This window comes from Ambystoma mexicanum, chromosome 11 (genome assembly GCF_040938575.1).
Source record: "Ambystoma mexicanum isolate Mex_15411 chromosome 11, UKY_AmexF1_1, whole genome shotgun sequence".
Lineage (NCBI taxonomy): Eukaryota > Metazoa > Chordata > Amphibia > Caudata > Ambystomatidae > Ambystoma > Ambystoma mexicanum.
Window position 1 is genome coordinate 201,312,469 of NC_090934.1, and position 20,503 is coordinate 201,332,971.

General features: G+C 50.9%; 1 protein-coding gene and 1 long non-coding RNA gene across 5 annotated transcripts in view; one reads left to right on the plus strand and one right to left on the minus strand.

Moving 5' to 3' along the window:
- LOC138503243 (uncharacterized) overlaps window positions 1-20,503 on the minus strand; it is a 317,256-nt gene that overhangs the window by 287,746 nt on the left and 9,007 nt on the right. The window lies entirely within an intron of this gene.
- LOC138503239 (uromodulin-like) overlaps window positions 1-20,503 on the plus strand; it is a 230,314-nt gene that overhangs the window by 71,202 nt on the left and 138,609 nt on the right. For all 3 annotated transcript variants that reach the window (XM_069622827.1, XM_069622826.1, XM_069622828.1), the window contains one exon: window positions 2,323-2,528. In XM_069622827.1, coding sequence (XP_069478928.1) covers window positions 2,323-2,528 — 206 coding nt within the window. The remainder of the gene's footprint in view (window positions 1-2,322; window positions 2,529-20,503) is intronic.

The window sequence follows — 20,503 nt, forward strand, 5'->3', positions numbered from 1 at the left end:
CAAATAAATGAAGGCAACCAAGGAAAACACTGTTTTTATGTGACACTATTGCGAAAGCCTTTTCAAAGTCCAGGTTTATAATATCCATTTTATTTCATAGCTCTTCATTCTTGCTTACAACCTTCAAAAGAATAAAAACAAATTGAGTTAGTTTGTAGAAAGCCATGACCCAAACACAACAGTGAGAAATGGGATGAGTAAGGAGGTCCTGGGGGATATACCTAGGTCCCAAATCATAATCTCCTATACACGGGATCTCCTCCCTCGTCACAGTGCTTAGATCACCCAGCCCTCTCTTGAGGGTCGGGATCTCCTCCCTCGTCACAGTACTTAGATCACCCAGCCCTCTCTTGAGGGTGTTCTCTCTTCTGAACAACTTAGATATGACATTCGAAGCCAGGTACCCCGAATCTTCTTAATGTAGGCTCCTGGTAAAAAGGGGGAGGCTACAGGAACCCTGTGAAGAGGGAAAGAGAAATCATTTGATACAGGTTCTGGATAAAACAGGCAAGCTTCATATAGTGAGTAATGAGTGAAGGAGGAGGTCCTGTGTAATGTGGTTACCACATCTAATCCCGGCTTTACAGACTTTACTCCAGATAGGAGTGGAAAAGGGACAGGGTGAATTATGAAGGATGAAAAATACTATCATTCTCATGTCTGAGTGGGGCTTGATCTGAGGGTGTCCCTCGTTCTCATAGATTATTACCAAACATGTACAAATACTGGAGTGTGGTCATTCCCAGTACATAACATCAACGTGTACAAATACTGGAGTGTGGTCATTCCCAGTACATGCCCTCAACGTGTACAAATACTGGAGTGTGGTCATTCCCAGTACATAACCTCAACGTGTACAAATACTGGAGTGTGGTCATTCCCAGTACATAACCTCAACGTGTACAAATACTGGAGAGTGGTCATTCCCAGTACATAACTTCGATTTGCAAAAATGTTAACCCATAGTTCAAAATAAGCTTACAGTTCATTTGTAGAACCTTCATTGAAAGTACTTCTACTGAGGTGTTAGTTTGTCTCTAAACCCGGGAGATGCAGGAGCCAAGTGTAGAGTGCCAAGTAGAGTGACGTCTGCATTCCTAACAGATGTGCTATTGATGACTAAAGGTGTTCAGGAGTCTACCCCTCGTGCTTCTTGCAATCAAGACCATTGTTCTAACACAGAATATGACAAAATTACTCAGGGCAAAAAATCCAACCCCCAAAAGTCCGACCCCCATTTTTGCACAGATATATTTGTGGGGGGTGTAAAGTTAATAGAAATGTATAGGGGTAAGGTGGGGAGGTGTGGGGAGTCTCCCCCACATATATACTTGAGGAAAAATTGAAAGAAAAAAAGAAAAGTCAGACTTTTGGTAGTCAGACTTTTGCATTCGGTCATTTCACACAGATCCTTCTAACACACGCCAACCACAGACTGTAGTTTCCCCATCAAATCAAATTGACAGAAATGTGACCAAACTTGGCAATACTAGCCTAAGGCAAACAATAATTAGGCACCTGAGGCGAAGACAAGCAAAAGTGTTAACCTGACACAAAAACTAGGGCCTGGTTGTGCAGGATTTTATTTCATGTAATGGTTCCTCCTCCCACTCTAGCCATTAGGGTTGCAAATTATCTTGCAGTCCCAAGGGAAAGGTGGAGTGGAGAGGATTGGAACAAAGAGAAGAGGGGGAGAGAGAAGAGAGGAGGAGAGGAGAGGGGAGAGGGGATTATAATACTACTTTAAAAAAAATACATTTTTGAAAAATCAATTCTGGAGAATCCATTGTTTTCATGTAGCACTGAATAGGAATTTATAAGGAAACCATAATAACAAATGATCGTTATCTTTAGTGATTGTTAGTCCTTTTCAATACTGATTTCTATATCCTTGGTATTCATTTGTTCACACCTTATATTTGTATTTGTATTCATTTTAATTCTAAAAACTGCAGTGATTTATGATATAACAATAATATATGTTTGTGTTCCATTATTCATTGTCTAATTGTACTATCAATATTATTCATATTATGTATCATATGTACATTTACGGTAACAATAATTATTGTTGTTAGTAGTATATCATTTAATTGTGTGTCAGCCCATTTTCCAAATGATGTATCATTGAAAAGAATGGTAAACATGGGTTTTATTTTATTGCTAATCACTTCAATAATTACTACTTTGGAAAAGGTCACAGAGTTACTTTTAGTCATTAAAAGTAGTCATGACGGTTCTCTTAGTACCTCTTCCACTATCATCTCATAATGCAGTTTCTACCTCATGGTTTTCTGAACACTCGCCCCTATCTCGCTACAGATTCACCTCCAGAGCCCACTGTGCAGTGCCTCTCAGGGCACATGAGACTGAATGTGAGCAAATGCCAGCTGGACAGGAGTGGGTATAACTCAGACGACTTGCACCTGAGAGACCCCACCTGTGTGGGTGTGCAAGTGGTTGATGGCATTGCAATGGTCATCATCTCCACCAATACCAGCTCATCCGTCTGTGGAAACAGTTTGACAGTAAGCAATGTCAATGATGATGTATTTGTACATATATATTTGTTTGTTTATGCACTCGTGTTTATTTGTTTATTTAATAACTTATTTATTTATTTATGGAGTGCATGGCGTTTCATCTTTCAATAGAGCAGAGCAATGGAAAATGGACCACCGGGGTCAGAAGTGCATAAACTGGGGCCAGTATAAACAGACATGTGACAGGCAAGAGATACCTACTGGGGGATTCTTCTTAAGGGTCGGATGGACTATATCCTAATCTATCTTCAACCAGTTCTGTAAATCCACTCTCGCTGACCAATATCTGTTTACCCTTTGTAGCTTATCGCCCCACAGTCATAGTAACTCACTTCCTCTTGTTTGTCTGTCTTTCTCTCTACAATCCATGCCCACATGGATACCGTCCATTGGGATCATTCCTTTCTACGCTGCCTTGTGTTTGTGCCCCCTCCATCTTGCTCCTCCCACCTCAATCATCAAATGGAAGTTCTGACCTAATTTGATGGCTCCCTATCGCAGTCGACTGCAGTCCTCTTTTTGAGCTCTTTCTCTACCTCTTACCTATTCTAACAGAACAGTCTCCTTTGACTTCAGCCAAGCCCATTCCCATTGTCTACTTCACCCCCTCTCGCTCATGTGTTCAACCATGGATCTGCCAATTCAGAGCCAAAATGGGACTCCGCCAATGTTGCTGGAGCAAAGTCCGCTCCTCAGCTCTTCTTGTGGCTTATAAAGCATCTCTTCTCATGCCTTTCTGTGCTCTTGACGCTGCTAAGTTGTGCTATTAAACTACCCGTAGGTCTTCTCTCCAATCTCAGCCCTGCAGCTAATAAAGACCAGCCATCTAATGCTTGCCCCCTTATTTGCTCTCCATTCCATCATTTGTCTTTAATGACTCTGCATATTACTTCTCTTCTAAAATCTCCATATTCAGGAACACTCCACTAAACTCCTTTTCCACCCTCCCCCTAACTCTGTCTTCCCTTTATCCCACACTGCCACCTCCTTCTCTCTCGTCAACCTTTTAGACACCATTCCAGCTGAAATTGCCCAATTCTCCATTCGTCAAAACCAATCCTGTGCCCCTGATGCTCTCTTTGCACACCACATATCAATGAACTCGATACCTCTCCAATCTCCTAAGCCGCTCCCTGATTCTGGGATCACCCCAATCTGCTATAAGGTGGCCACCATACTCCACTCTTGCAAAACCTGTGGCTGATCCCATCAATCCTACTAACTTCTGTCCTGTCTCCCTCCTTCTTCACTACTTTAAAGTCTGAAATAATCAAGAAAGTATTGTTCAATCGTATTACTCCTTACCTGAAGTCGCATGGCCTCAGTGCTCCCCTCCAGCCTGTATTTCGTAATCGCCCCCTAATAGAAACAGTGCCCACCCACAATTGTGACTCTCTTACTACTGCCTACCGATCCCACCTTCCTGCTCCTTGACTTCCTCAATCTATTTGATAATTTTACAAAAGAATCTCTGTAGTAGAAAGGTGATTTAATATCATGGAGAATAGGAAACCAACGTGTTTCACACTTCAGTGTTCTGTTGAGGAATAGAGAAATACATAGTGAGAGATGCAACCTAGTTCAAAACATTACCCATGATGCAATGCACCAACAACCAGTGTCTAAAATAGACTGAAGGGATAGCCCAGTGTACAGATGGCAGTGTGGAAAGACTTACCACAGAAGGTAAAGATTAAAAAAGTAAATGAAAATAAAACATTGTTAAGAAAAAATGAATCGAGGCAAGCAAAGTGAAAAGGGGAGAAATCATATCTGTGTACATTTAAAGTCGTAACAGCAGGTGGACACACTACATAGGTACTATATTGAATGCAAAATGAGGTGTTTCATTGTACCGCCATAACACATAAATGACATGTGTGCTTCATAATGCTTCCCAGCATGGAGGTACCATCAGTGGAGTATTTAGGCTTTCTGCTGCTTTCTGCTGGCCTAGCCCCACTAGGTGCATGCACCCCTACCCCCAACTTCACTCCTCCTCTGTCAGACGTTTGTCTCTTTGGTGCCTGCCTTCTTTTCCACTTCCTCTCTATCATCTTAAGCAAATCCATGGTCTTGCCCCACTTTACCTCTTGTCTTTTGTTACACTATACTTCCCCTCTTGCTCTCTACAAGTACAATCCCAATTCTTTAGAACAGAGACTGCATTTTAGCAGTCAGGGATGAGTTTCAACAGCTATCAGACATGGGCGAGTTCTTACTGGTGATGTTGGATCTGTCCACTGCATTTTGTACTGTGGACCATGGTATTTTATTGGATAATTTATGGAAGGTTGGGAAAGTCTTTAGACATTCATTGGTGCAGTTTTGGAGTTGCCTGTCAGACTCCCTGCCCCAGAAATGTGGTGTCCCTCAGGGCTCTTCACTCGCACCCTTATTGACCAATTTGTACATGCAACTACTAATGGGTATTTTGAAGAAACATGATGTCGGATTTCAATCATACGCCAATGATACCCAGATCTTTGTGAAGCTCGGAAGCTTTGAGTACTCCTTCCATAGGGTAGGGCAATGTTTGAATGAAACAGGCACTTGGATGTCCTAGAACTGGCTACAACTCAATCCTAGTAAAACGGAAGTGATCATGTTCGGGCTGAAATATCTCTTACTTCAGGATTCAACATGCCCTCCCACTCCATGCTTCATGGGCTATAGTTAAAATTTCATTCCAACTGAAGAACCTGGGCTTTTTCTGGCAAGGTGATCTAGAATGCGAAAGTCTGCTAGGAGCAAAATTGCAATCAGTGTTTTACTCTGTTTGCCTGCTTCGCTTAACCCTTCCGTATGTTCCACAAGAAGATCACGCCACCATTGTAGGGGCACTGGTTAAATCTGAACTAGATTATGAAAACAGCATGTTAGCTGACATCCCAATGAAGCACCTGAATAGCTACAGAAAGCACAGAAGGCAATGGTAAGACACATTTTTAAAGTTGCAAAATCTACTTGAATTTCAGCAATGCGACGCTCTCTCCATTGGCTTTTAGTGAGGGATAGAATTGACTTCAAGATGCTTTCTTTGATTTACAAATGCTTCTATAGCTTGGCGCCCTCATATCTTGAAGAATAACTGAAGAAATACCAGCCAGCCTTATCACTGCGCTCTGCTGATAAATGTTATTGGTCGTGCACCCATCCGCTGCGTCTCAAGAGGTGACAGACATATTGCAGTGTACGGCACCAGATCATGGAACGACCTGCCATGGGAGTTGAGAAATAAGAAAACGCTGCTACAAGTTCGGAAATCACTTAAGACCCATCTTTTTAAATAGAGTTCAATATTATATTTGGCTGGACTCTTGGTTCTTGGTCATATATTTGGAGTCCTATCTGAATCATCTGTGCCCAGTTATTTCTGTTTCGGTTTTGGGCGAAATAAATCAATCAAGATTAAAAATTCAAAAATTCCTTTTACTACCCCTACATTCCCTTGCGCCTCATCTTGTGTCCATTCTTTCTTGCTAGTGGCACCTAAGCACTCTTAACTCTTTTCCACTGTTTATGTCTTCATTTTCTCTCCACCTATTTCCTTCCATCTATATCCCCTAGTCTTTCAATTCTCTCCAACTGACTTCTTTTCATGATGACTGCTCTAATTGTCATCATTGGGCCTCATTATGAGGACGGCTTCAATCCGCAGGTGCAGCCGGCGGGTTGCCGCCGTCCTTGTAACACCAAATTGGCTGCCTGACTTCCCAGTGCCACCAGGACATTACAAGTCCCGGCAGAGCAGGAGGTCAGGCAGTGAATTTGGTAAGTCCCCATTCCTGTAGGCAGGGTGGCTTGTTAGCACTTCTGATTCAAAGTATTTTAATTGTGTGCCTGCAGACAAACTGGTGGTATTTCGATAATTAAGCAATAAACGCTGATGGGCATTACCGGGTCAGAGTGAAGCTCGTAGGGGTATATTGCTATTAGCACCCCAGTATGTTTTTCTTGTATGCTTATAGTTTTTCTTAAAGTTGACAAATAGCGTGTTTGCTGTTTCACATCTTAAAAAAACTATAAAACATTATGGACACCATAGGCGAGTGATAAGGGAACTATATGCAGTCCCTTCTCACTTTCAATGGTGGCCATTAACATGGCGGGGAAGTGACAGTGTTCCCAACGAGGGACAAAGAAGATCCAGGTAAGTGGGGCAGGAGTGGGTGGAGTTGGTAATTGGGGAAATATCATGAGAGGATTCAGTGGAGCACTTACCTGATGTCTGGTGGGAGGTAAGACAGAGCATGAGATAAAGCCCCTGTTCTGCACTTCCTGACTGCCTGGGAGTCTCCATGACCCCCGCCAGGGTGCAATAAATAAATGTAAGCCATGTCTGGTTTTGACATGGTGTAAACTGTGATCACACAATTATATCCTAGCAAGCAATTGATATAATTTGGGTATCAGCTTGGTCCAGTGACCCATTCATGACATGGCCTGGTGTGTACTCAGTTTGTCGTGGCTGGGCTTCCCCAAACCAACCAGGTTGGACACAGCAACAAAACCCTCTCTTTGATCATCTTGGGAAGACGTATCGACTTATTTTAGGCACAAGAACTCTCCCTGGGAGTTAGCTGAGAGGTGGAGCTTCAAAGGCAATTGTGTCATTTCAATGCCCTCCTCATACCAAGGTACTGGTTACCAGCGTCCTTTTGATGAAGGCAGAGAGAGGAAGGAGGAAGAGTTAGACTACTCCAAGGGAGAGCTTCATTCCTCAGAGAGGTCTCACCATCTTGATTTTCCTAGGGCTTCCAAACGTCTGTTTCCCATCCCTGTTTCCCGCAGACAAATCACATGGGTATGACATCACAAAGCAATGAACACTTGTTACAGTAGCCTTGATTGGACCCATTAAAGAGGTCTAGAAGCAAACCACTTTACTTTAGTTACTTCATCTTTGGACACTACTTGAAAAAGGATTCACTGGAACCTGATTGGGAGTGCACTCTACTCCAAAGTCCTCTGACAGAGAGGTGACGACCCGGATCGCCAAGAGATAGGAAAGTTCTTCTCCCTAACCATCCTAAGGGCCTTATTGGGATGGCCGGCTGGCTGGAGAAAGCGTAATGCACCTGAGAACACTGCTACCGCACAACCTGCTCACTGTAGGTGACAGAATCCTGCAAGTGCTCCCTACAAACCATTCATCTTGGAAAGGGCAGAAGGAAGTATTCACCTTACCCTGAAAACATAGACTGGGTCTCATAGCAAACAAAGGATGTAGCAAATGACCCCTGCTCTCCCTACATCTCTGAAGTTCCTCAAAGCCAGTTTGGGGACCTATGACACCACACAAGCTGTTACATGGAAACCACTAGAGTAATCTTCGATCTCACTACTTGACCGCCTCTGCATCACGGAGTGCTGCTTCATGCAGAAGCCCCACTGTCTCCGCATCTGAGGCCTGGTTACCCCTGCTTCTTCAAGCTCCAAGTCATCGCGGCTGCAGTACCATAATAGTCTGTTGAGCCAGTCGATCACATTTGCTGCTGTACCGGAGGCTGCTGAATCTTCCAGCTCTGCTGACTTGACACTGCCTCCCGTCTCCAACATATTCGATCCACCAGCTGTCATAGCTGTCGAACCGCACTGCACTGTTGGAACCTGTCACAGTCGCTCTTTGACTAAGCCCCAGCCTGGCACTGAAGGCACCCTGACTCATGGTCTGACACCAACAAACCTGGATCGCAGTTCATGAGCCCTAAAAGACCAGAACCCTGGTAACTTTGACATTTTGATGTAACATATTTGCCTAAGTACCAGCCTAGACTGCCCCTTTAATTCAAAATTTTCTTTCTCTGTGTTTTCCCTTATATTGGGTGGGCCAGAAGTGGGCTTATTAGTTGTGTGCAATTTTGTTAGTTTCAATTAAAGATGCTATTTTTATAGAACCTTTTTTAGACATTTATTTATCTTGGTTCCAAGATACAATTATTGTTTGGGTTGCATCTGATCCAGCACACAACCCTCCTGCTCACACACTTCTAGCTCACACCCCTCCTACCATTGGCTCCCATTACAAAAAGGTAGGAGGGATACCTGTTGGGCTGTGCCTGTTTCACCTTTACTATTGGGTTCACTGCTGGTTTAGTAGTAGTGTGGAGCTGGGTAGGCGCTTTAGATACTACGCCTAGTAGTCCATTGGCCACACACGTTGTTTTGTTTTCTTTCACTTTTCTTTCTTTACTGTGTTTGGGAGGTCTTCCTCCCTGCCATCAATACACTGGGCTTCCCCGTCAGGTGTTTTTGCGACACCGGTTTTTGGTGCATTGAGCCATGGGGATGTTGTTCACTATATTGGCGAACAAAATGCATTTGTTTCCTCCCCCTGGTGTCAAATTAGTGTTCCACTACATTTACAGCTATGCTCCTTTAAAGTAACTCTTTCCATTGGATCCGGACAGCGGGTAATCCTGTAGAGCCAGCACTAGCTGTACTGCTGCAGCACACTTCCTGGGCCTCTGGTTGCGCAACACCCCCTTTCCAGTCTCCCTATTCCAGGGACGTCATTTCACCAAAATGCCAGGGGTAGCGGAAGAGACATGACATGACCCTTGACCTCTGATGACATCACATGAAGTGATGTCATTTGACCCCACCCCGAAGTGACATCACAGGAAACGATGGAACACAACCCTTTACCAGTTGAAATAACAGGAAGTGGCAGATGGAACACAACCCTGTATCCCTTGAAAAAACAGTAACTGGCATCACATAGCATTGTTTATTAATACACTACGACAAATATGGTTACGATATCACTGTAAAGTTATATACATTTCATACAAGAATGGATCACCATATGTATCATTAAAATCAGCGCGCATAGTCCCATATTACCAAATTACTGTGAACGCAAGCAGACAACCAAGGCTGAACAGTAATGATGTGTTATTATATAGCACTTACGCTTATGCGCTTCATATAGAAGAACTATACATACAATATCACCCAACTTGTGTTGGTACTCATTTATCAACCTCAGAAGGATGAAAGGCTGAGTTGCCCTTGCCGGGAGCCGAACCTGCAGCCTGCAGATCACACACACATTGCAGAAGCAAGCTCTCAACCCACTGAGCTATCTTACCGGCTATAGCTGTTGAAAAAACCAGCCACTCCAGAAACAAAGAGCCACATGCTGCTGGCCAGAGCCCAGAAGCCTCAATTTAAAAAAACATTCTTATTTTTGTTTTTTGTTTTTTAGGGGTAGCAAGGGAGACCACAGGGGTAGCAAGGAAGACCCCTAAATGACATCCCTGCCCAGTTACTCTTCTGCGTTTGATGCATTTGACATCTCATTTCTCCTCATGACTCTCTTGCACCTCAGATCCCAGGGCACTGCCCTTGCATGTTTGGCCTCCTACTTAATTCAACATTCTAGAACCTCCTCTGCAGGCCACTTTCCAGATGGAGACCCTCATCTCCTTTTCACTCCCTGCCCCTATGCAAACTCACTGCTCCTTTGAGATCTCAAATCACCTCTTTGCGCATAGCACCCAAATCTTTTCCACATGAAAAACGTATTGCCTAAGTCTGTGTAAATGTTCGAAATAGTGATCTGCAAGCTCGGACAATCTCCTGTGAGTTCATAGATAGATGTTATCCAGCCCGAATCCTCATGAATCACCTTTAAGAGCTATACATTTTCAGGGACGTTCGGGCGATGTGTGGGCAGGTTTGAGATGACTGGTACAAAAAACATACACAAAATAACTTAAAAGACTTCTGAAAGGGAGAAAAGGTTTCGGAGAAAGGGAGGGGCCGGTCAACGCTGCATTGCAGGGCTAGCAATAGGTAATGGGGTCTTTTGCATCTGTGAATGTTATCCAAGCAGGTTGGCACATGATAATCTGCAGTAAGATATCTCAGCAGATTAATGCACCTACTGCAGAGATCTGTTTGTAACCTGCCGGTCTACAGTTGGAATCGAGGTAAGAAGAGTGCAGCTTCTCATCATTCTGAACTCGATCAATTTAGTAAAGTTGAAGTGAGGAATTGTAAGATTGCATGTTAGACCAGCAGTGTCAGTTACATGTTAGGCGTGCCTTGGTCTTCTTTTCACAATTCAGGGGTTGATGCTTTGTGTGTTATTGAGGCATATAATATAACAATATGGGGAATTCATAACAGACATGGATCTCTGAAAGCCTATAGGGCTGGGAATGTGTCAGTCATGCATTAGGGGTGCAGATGTTTCATCCTTCTGAGTTTGCTTCCATACGGACTGCTGAGGGTATTCATTTAATATTCAGAAGAGTACACGGGTGCAGGTCAATGACCTCAGAAAGGCCAGTAGGGCTGAGACAAACAGGGTAATTCATAGAATTTCGCAGAAAAGTGTCGCAAGCGGCTGGCGCAGAGTGTCCGGGTGCGATTGTCTGCGCCAGGCACGTGCGCTAAAACCGATTTCCGCGCACAGCGTATTCATGGATTTTAGGCTCCCAAACCAGCCGTGGCGCAGAGTATCGCAGCGACCCTGCAGCAGCGCCAGTAACGCCCCCAAGAACGCCCTCGCGCAAGGAAAAGCCATCAAAATCGCTAAATCATCGCAAAGGGCTGCGCTAACCCTGGACCAGTTTACAGGGCTGCCAAACAAGGAACGCAAAGCGGGTAACGTGCATATCAGGGATACGCGTGAAGTTATACACGCGATTAGCCAGGGTACGTGTATTTCAGGGGTGCGCGGGAAGTTCCACACGCGAATAGCCTGGGCGCGTGTATTTCAGGGGTGCGCGGGAAGTTCCACACGCGAATAGCCGGGGCGCGTGTATTTCAGGGGTGCGCGGGAAGTTCCACACGCGAATAGCCTGGGCGCGTGTATTTCAGGGGTGCGCGGGAAGTTCCACACGCGATTAGGCTGGGTGGGTCCTCACAGGTGTTCCCTGTACACCCTCGACGGCCCCTGCAGGCAGCCCACAAAACAGGGGACTACCCTGCACACCTGCTCATGTCCCCCTGCACCCCCACCCCCCAGCAGTGCAGGGGCAGCCTCCACCAGGCCCCCACCTATGTCTCCCACCACCCCCACCCCCCAGCAGTGCAGGGGCACCCTCCACCAGGCCCCCACTCATGTCTCCCACCACCCCCACCCCCCAGCATCCAGGGGCACTCTCCACCAGGCCCCCACTCATGTCTCCCACTACCCCCAACCCCCAGCAGTGCAGGGGCAGCCCCCACCAGGCCCCCACTCATGTCTCCCACCACCCCCACCCCCCCAGCCACCAGGGGCAACCTCCACCAGGCCCCCAACCATGTCTCCCACCACCCCACCCCCCAGTCACCAGGGGCACCCTCCACCAGGCCCCCACTCATGTCTCCCAGCGTGCTACGTGTATTTCAGGGGTGCGCGGGAAGTTCCACACGCGCATAGCTTGGGCGCGTGTATTTCAGGGGTGCGCGGGAAGTTCCACACGCGAATAGCCGGGGCGCGTGTATTACAGGGGTGCGCGGGAAGTTTTACACGCGATTTCAGCAGGGTACGTGTATTTCAGGGGTGCGCGGGAAGTTCCACACGCGAATAGCCTGGGCGCGTGTATTTCAGGGGTGCGCGGGAAGTTCCACACGCGAATAGCCTGGGCGCGTGTATTCCAGGGGTGCGCGGGAAGTTCCACACGCGAATAGCCTGGGCGCGTGTATTCCAGGGGTGCGCGGGAAGTTCCACACGCGATTAGGCTGGGTGGGTCCTCACAGGTGTTCCCTGTACACCCTCGACGGCCCCTGCAGGCAGCCCACAAAACAGGGAACTACCCTGCACACCTGCTCATGTCCCCCTGCACCCCACCCCCCAGCAGTGGAGGGGCAGCCTCCACCAGGCCCCCACTCATGTCTCCCACCACCCCCACCCCCCAGCCACCAGGGGCAGCCTCCACCAGGCCCCCACTCATGTCTCCCACCACCGCCACCCCCCCCCCCACCATCCAGGGGCACCCTCCACCAGGCCCCCACTCATGTCTCCCACCACCCCCACACCCACCATCCAGGGGCACCCTCCACCAGGCCCCCACTCATGTCTCCCAGCGTGCTACGTGTATTTCAGGGGTGCGCGGGAAGTTCCACACGCGAATAGCCTGGGCGCGTGTATTTCAGGGGTGCGCGGGAAGTTCCACACGCGAATAGCCTGGGCGCGTGTATTTCAGGGGTGCGCGGGAAGTTTTACACGCGATTTCAGCAGGGTACGTGTATTTCAGGGGTGCGCGGGAAGTTCCACACGCGAATAGCCTGGGCGCGTGTATTTCAGGGGTGCGCGGGAAGTTCCACACGCTATTAGGCTGGGTGGGTCCTCACAGGTGTACCCTGTACACCCTCGACGGCCCCTGCAGGCAGCCCACAAAACAGGGGACTACCCTGCACACCTGCTCATGTCCCCCTGCACCCCCACCCCCCAGCATCCAGGGGCAGCCTCCACCAGGCCCCCACTCATGTCTCCCACCACCCCCACCCCCCAGCCACCAGGGGCACCCTCCACCAGGCCCCCACCCATGTCTCCCACCACCCCCACCCCCCAGGGGCAGCCTCCACCAGGCCCCCATCCATGTCTCCCACCACCCTCACCCCCCAGCAGTGCAGGGGCAGCCTCCACCAGGCCCCCACTCATGTCCCCTATCACCCCCACACCCCCGCCACCAGGGGCACCCTCCACCAGGCCCCCATCCATGTCTCCCACCACCCCCACCCCCCAGCAGTGCAGGGGCAGACTCCACCAGGCCCCCACTCATGTCTCCCACCACCCCCACCCCCCAGCATCCAGGGTCACTCTCCACCAGGCCCCCACTCATGTCCCCTATCACCCCCACCCCCCGCCACCAGGGGCACCCTCCACCAGGCCCCCACCCATGTCTCCCACCACCCCCACCCCCCAGCATCCAGGGGCAGCCTCCACCAGGCCCCCACCCATGTCTCCCACCACCCCCACCCCCCAGCATCCAGGGTCACCCTCCACCAGGCCCCCACCCATGTCTCCCACCACCCCCAGCCACCAGGGGCAGCCTCCACCAGGCCCCCATTCATGTCTCCCACCACCCCCACCCCCAGCAGTGCAGGGGCAGCCTCCACCAGGCCCCCATTCATGTCCCCTATCACCCCCACCCCCCCGCCACCAGGGGCACCCTCCACCAGGCCCCCATCCATGTCTCCCACCACCCCCACCCCCCAGCAGTGCAGGGGCAGCCTCCACCAGGCCCCCACTCATGTCTCCCACCACCCCCACCCCCCAGCATCCAGGGTCACCCTCCACCAGGCCCCCACTCATGTCCCCTATCACCCCCACCCCCCAGCCACCAGGGGCAGCCTCCACCAGGCCCCCATTCATGTCTCCCACCACCCCCACCCCCCAGCAGTGCAGGGGCAGCCTCCACCAGGCCCACACTCATGTCTCCCACCACCCCCACCCCCCAGCATCCAGGGTCACCCTCCACCAGGCCCCCACTCATGTCCCCTATCACCCCCACCCCCCCGCCACCAGGGGCACCCTCCACCAGGCCCCCATCCATGTCTCCCACCACCCCCACCCCCCAGCAGTGCAGGGGCAGCCTCCACCAGGCCCCCACTCATGTCTACCACCACCCCCACCCCCCAGCAGTGCAGGGGCAGCCTCCACCAGGCCCCCACTCATGTCCCCTATCACCCCCACCCCCCGCCACTAGGGGCACCCTCCACCAGGCCCCCATCCATGTCTCCCACCACCCCCACCCCCCAGCAGAGCAGGGGCAGTCTCCACCAGGCCCCCACTCATGTCTACCACCACCCCCACCCCCCAGCAGTGCAGGGGCACCCTCCACCAGGCCCCCACTCATGTCTCCCACCACCCCCACCCCCCAGCAGTGCAGGGGCAGCCCCCACCAGGTCCTCACAATCCCCAATCATGTGCGTAATGGACAGCCACCACAGCCAAAAAGCCCTACCAAGTAACCCATTCACCCACATGGAAATGGAAATCACATGTTACACCCCCAATGTTCATTAAGCTAATGAACCCATGTCCACCACACACAATGGTTGCAATTGAATGGGAAAACACACAACATGACATGCATGAAACCAATGAGATGATACCACACAGTGAAGTATGGAAACAAAAATTGTATTGAAAAAAATAAAGAATGCTAAAGAAAGAAAACAAACTACAATGTGAATGAGAAAAAAAAGCTGCATGTCCGTATAAAAACACAAAACTGAAAATCAGAATCCTAAAGATATTTGCCCAAAGTCAAAAGTTAAAAAATCTCCATGCAATAACGAACTATGTAAAAAACTACCAAGGGTCCATGAGCCCAACTGAACAAAGGAAACCTACTAAAAAACCTACCCAAAAATCATCTATATACAAAAAGTGGAGCAGTGTCCGTCGACTCCAAATCATAATAAGAAAGAAAGGAAACCTAAAACTAAAGAACTATATACAAAGGCGGCGGGCAAGTCCAGCGGCTCACTCCGTGGTGTCCCGGGCCAGGGCATCATCGAACTCCTGTTCGATGTCCCGGAGGCGGTCCAGTTCCATGGCCCCGAGGGTCCGCAGGGACGACGCCGTGTCCTCCTCAAACCCCCTGCGGATTGCCTCGAGGCACTCGGCCCGCCTCAGGGCCCTCCGCATGGAGTTCTCCGCCCTGACCATTGTGAGCCGCGCCTCTTCCGCCCGCCGCCGCTCCGCACCTAAGGCGTGGCCCAACCGCTGCCACACGGAAGACACTCTCTGTCCTGGGTCCCCCTGCCCTCTGGCCGATGCCTGCCCCTCCGATGTCGAAAGCCCCGAGCCTTCATGTCTCCCACCATGTTGCTGCTGCTGCTGCTCTGCCTCTGCCCGTGCACTGCCTCCTGCTGCCTGCACATTCTCCGCCAGCTGGGGTGCAGTTGTTGATATGGCCACCCCTGCTGGACCTCCGACTCCCGACTGTGGCAGGGATGCCTCCTCCACCAGCCTGGCCGCACCGTCAGAGGCAGCTCCACAGGGCACCCAGATGACTGATGGGTGGGAAGATGGCACAGAGGACGACTGGCACGTAGGGGGTCCAGTTGAGGAGGGGGTCGGAGCAAGCCCCATCAGATGGAGGAATCCGGCCTGGGTGACCTGTCCCAGCAGGCTGACGTGGTCAACGAGCCATTCGAGATGACGTGCAGTCTCTCCATGAAAAGACTGCAGGTCACCTTGCATGGCCGTTGACGCAACGCCACACCAGCCAGGACAGGCTCAACCCGGACCTGGATGGCCACGTCCGCAGGCAGAGGAAGGCCAGTTGACGTCAGCTCATCCCCTGCCTGAAAATGGGTCTGGACGTAGGCATCCCTGCTGGTGCAAGATGATGCAGGGACAGGATCGGGGACAGGATTGCACACAGGCACCTCCGCGGCCGCCTGTGCTGCCTCCTGTCCCTGGTCCTGCACTGCACCACTAGCACCAGTGGGATCCCCACCTCCAGACCACCTCTCTGGTGCTTGCACGGCCCCCTCCTCCACCAAACCCCCACCAACATGGATGACTCCGTGCCATCTTCCCCTGTTGGGCCCTGTGGGGTCCCAGCTGCCCCTTCTGCTGCCGAGGAGTCCAACTGCAACCTCCGCCTCTTGGACCTCCTCCCGGCAGCTGCGGCCTGGGACGCGGCACCGGACTCCTCACTCCCCGACGAGATGACAACACGGGAGGGGAGCCGGGCCTTGCGTCTCCGGCTGGCGGTCGGATCCCCGGCGCTGTGCTCCACAGCACCTTCTCCGCCCTCTTCATCAGTTGACGCTGCAGACAGGGAGAAACAAAACACAGGCATCAGGGCACTGTACAATGGACACATACATGCATGACAGTTGCACATGAGTGGCATTGGCAAACCTCAGACATGTCATCACAATCCCCAACACACATGTCATTGCAACTCACACACATGAGCCATCCCACAGCCATATCGCAACTGCCACCACCATCCCTACACATACAACAGCATCAGCAGCCAAAGGGGAGCCAGACATCACATGCAACACAGGAAGTGCACCACACATGTACACACAGCACCACACTTGCATGCATGTCTACACCTCTGCCAAGTGTTGCACTGTTCAGACGGGCATCCATTTCACATCTGCCAATCAGGCTTCCACATACCGCTGTCACATGCATCCATGTTGCATCACTGTTGCACCCTTGACAAATACACACACATGCACATGTACACAGTGCTCATACATGCAGCCGAAAACAACATACATGCCTGACATCACGGACATGTCTACTTACATACACATTCATCCAAACATGTGTGCACGCATAACTGCATTTGCCATGCAAGCCCACACACACAAGCACCATCCATGTCTCACACATTACAGCCCTCGCATGTGTCACGGCCCTGTACACCCCCACCCATACTCGACCCCATACAAACAGATGTGCAACCGGCACAATGCCGAATAATCACCACACGCACTGCTCACAATCAGGATGCATGTACACTCACCGCTCGACTCCAGACGGGTCTGCTTCTCTAGGACCTGGACGTGGAGGGCTGGGGATATGCGTACCAGGACCCCCATCTGTTCTTCCGACAAGTAGCCCCGGCGCCCCTTGGCATCCGCAGCCTTCAAGAGGCGCCCGGCCTTGTTCAGGGTCCTGGACCTGAAGTCCTCCCAGCGCTTCCTGACATGTTGTAAGTCCCGGACTGCCACCCCCTCCGCGTTGATGGCAGTCACGATGTCAGTCCAGATCCGAGTCCGTCCTTCCTTGTCGCCGCGGGAACTTCCGAAGAGGGCATCATACTGCCCCAGGACTTGCTCGACCAGGACACCAACTTCGGTGGCACTGAAGCTGGTGCCCCTCTGCCTCTCTGGCCGGGGGTTGTCAGTGGTCACAGATGGTGTTTGCCCCGACATGACAACCCCAGAGGCAGGAGTGGGTGGGCAACTGGGTCCTGGGGCTGGGCTGTGGAGCGATGGAATTCCAGTCGGGAGTCTTCGGTTCCAGCAGGGGTGGTCACAGCAACAGCACCCCTGGCTGATGTGCAGGCAGCAAATGGCAGTGCACGTGGGCAGCAGGCAGTCAGGCAGCAGCAGATGGCAGGTGGGAGCGTGCTCGGGGCTCTGGGGGGCAGTAGTCCGGCCTTCTGGGCAGGAGCGTGGTCTTCCGTGTGCTTACGCGTGGCCAGCTTGGTACGGAGTGATTTGGCACGTGAAAATCCTGCACGTCAGCGTGAAAACCGAGGAAAGGCCCTTAGCGCGTAAGTGCGTCAGCACGCATACGCGGATCTATTGGACCAAAGGCCCTCAGCGCGTAAGCGCGTCTGTGACGTGACCCGCACGGGTGTTTCCCACACAGCACATGATGACAGAGCACACGTGGAAAGACTGCACGTCAGAGTGTCATCGCGTGTAATTGGACAGCATGGCAGAGTCTCATTGCGTGTAATTGGACAGCACGTCAGGGTGTCATCGCGTGTAATTGGACAAAAGTGCGAGTACACGCGATTGTCCTATGTACGTGTATATCAGGTGTGCGCGGACACTTACACACACAAGTACGTCAGCGCACCTGTATCCCGGTGTGCGCGGGAATTTCCACACGCTATTGGACTGGGTACTGTATTTCAGGGGTGCGCGGGTCACACGCTCGCCTACAACACGCGCGACGCATTAATTTTCGCGCTAAAAAAATAACAAGCTCAGACCCAGGATGAACATACCGTTCCTAGCAGCAGTGGGCGTGGCCTACCAAAGGAGGAGGAGGATAGTCAGGGCCAGAATATTCACACCCAGAACCAGCCTTTTCGGGATGCCTGATGACCAGGTGCATGGGAGGTACAGGTTTCCACCACACATCATACTGGACCTGGTGAGTGAGTGGGAGGATGACCTCACATCACCCACCCTGTGCTCCCAAGCACTCAGCCCCCTGGAGAAGGTCCTCAATGTACTGCACTTCTTAGCCACTGGATCATTTCAGCGGACAAGTGCCATTGTGGGTGGTGTATCACAGGCCACCCAGTCACGCTGCCCACACCAGGTCTTGAACATCATCACTGCACGCCCATCAGTCCGCAGGCACATATACCTGCCCAGAACCCCTGCAGAAAGGCATGCTGCCGCCCTGGATTTCTACGCTGTGGCACGATTCCCCAAAGTGCTAGGTGCCATCGACTGCACCCATGTGGCTCTACGTCCCCCCAGGGCATCTGAGCACATCTATAGGAACCGCAAGCACTGGCATTCCATCAACGTGCAGGTAGTATGTAATGCCAAGGGAATCATCACCTCAGTATATGCCAACTATCCCGGGTCCACCCACGACAGCTTCATTTACCGAATGACCACCCTAAGCCGGGACCTAGAAGCTGGGCGGCATGGCGATACATGGCTGCTTGGTGAGTATGAATGCCACTGCACATGCAGATACTGAGCAAGGTCACAACCCCACCAATGATACCAATCACCACCTCCACAGGGGACAGTGCCTACCCTCTCAGCCCCCACATGATGACGCCAATTCGGAAACCCACCACGCCACCCCAGGTAAGATATAACGCAGGCCACATTACAACCCGGGGCATAGTGGAGCGCACATTCGGAGTGCTGAAGTCACGCTTTTGCTCCCTTGACCGTTCTGGCGGGCAGCTGTTGTACGCTCCCCCAGTAGTGTGCAGGATCAAAGTGGCAGCATGTGTCCTGCACAACGTTGCAACACGCCGGGGCCTGGCCGTGGACATGGTGGTGCCCCCCCATCCCTAACCACATGCACAGCCGCTGCGCATGGGAGGGGAAAGGGCACGGGGGGAGGCAGCCCGTACACAGCTAGTGGCTAATTACTTCACATAGAAATCACACCCCTGTGGAGTGCACACTGCCCTGCCACATTCCATCTGACAATCAATGATGACTCAACCTGACACTGACCCTGAATGTCTGGAGAAAGAACCGTGAAAACCATATCAGCCTGAGATTGTTCACCTGGAAGTGTCACAATGTGTGCATCCCTACCCACACAGACACCACCAATGCAGTTTTGTGAAGTTGCACATTCAAGCAGCTAAAATGAATACCCACTTGCAAAATGCAACAAGAGGACAGTGCCATGTCAGCCAACCCAACCCCAGCACCGCCACACCACACACCGTGCCATGTCATGCTATTTGCAGGTAAACAAAGTAATCCACACAACATGACACTAGTGTCACAATGTACAGTGTCCCTATTAGATACTTGCAACACCTGAAATGCTCACAGTAATGCCGGACCAACAACAAACTTGAGCACGTACTACCATTAACATGCCATCACTAATGTTAAATATTAGTAGTCTCACCACCTGGAAATGCCTGCACTCCCACCACTACCAACTGTGCAGTGTTGGCGCCATGTAGAGTTGTAGGTGCACTGCTGCCAACATGGACCACATCTCCAGACTAGAGGTCCTTGTGTAGACATGAGGAAGGGACCTGCAAATTGGGAGGTAGACACAGAAGATGAGTTACACATCAATGCAACATGCAGTGTACAACACAACAGCAATATGCACTAGGAATGTATACACAGTATTGACTACAGACTGCCCACACAGCTCATGGGAGTCCAACGTCACTGTGTAATTCACTGTCACTTGGGCACACCCTTTGCAAGCCCATGGAAACGGGAAGCAGGAGGGGTGTGTGTGACTCAAACCCAAGCATCTGAACCAAATACATTACAAGCCTGCATGTGCCCAGCCACAATGCAGCGTATGCCCACAGGAACCACGGAAGCCAACAAATCGTCCCAAAAAAATAGGGAATAAAATAAATAAAAATAAAAATAAAAAAAAATAAAAAATGGCCATTGAAGGGCCCGGGGGGGTTGGGGAGGCCACCCAGGAGGTCCGAGGACAGGATGCACACCAGAACCCACCTGCGTGGATCCTGGGAAAAAAAACACCTCCATGGGCTCATGGCCCACACGGCTACCCTATTGTGGGAGTATCACTGCTGTCGCTATTATCACCCTGTGCA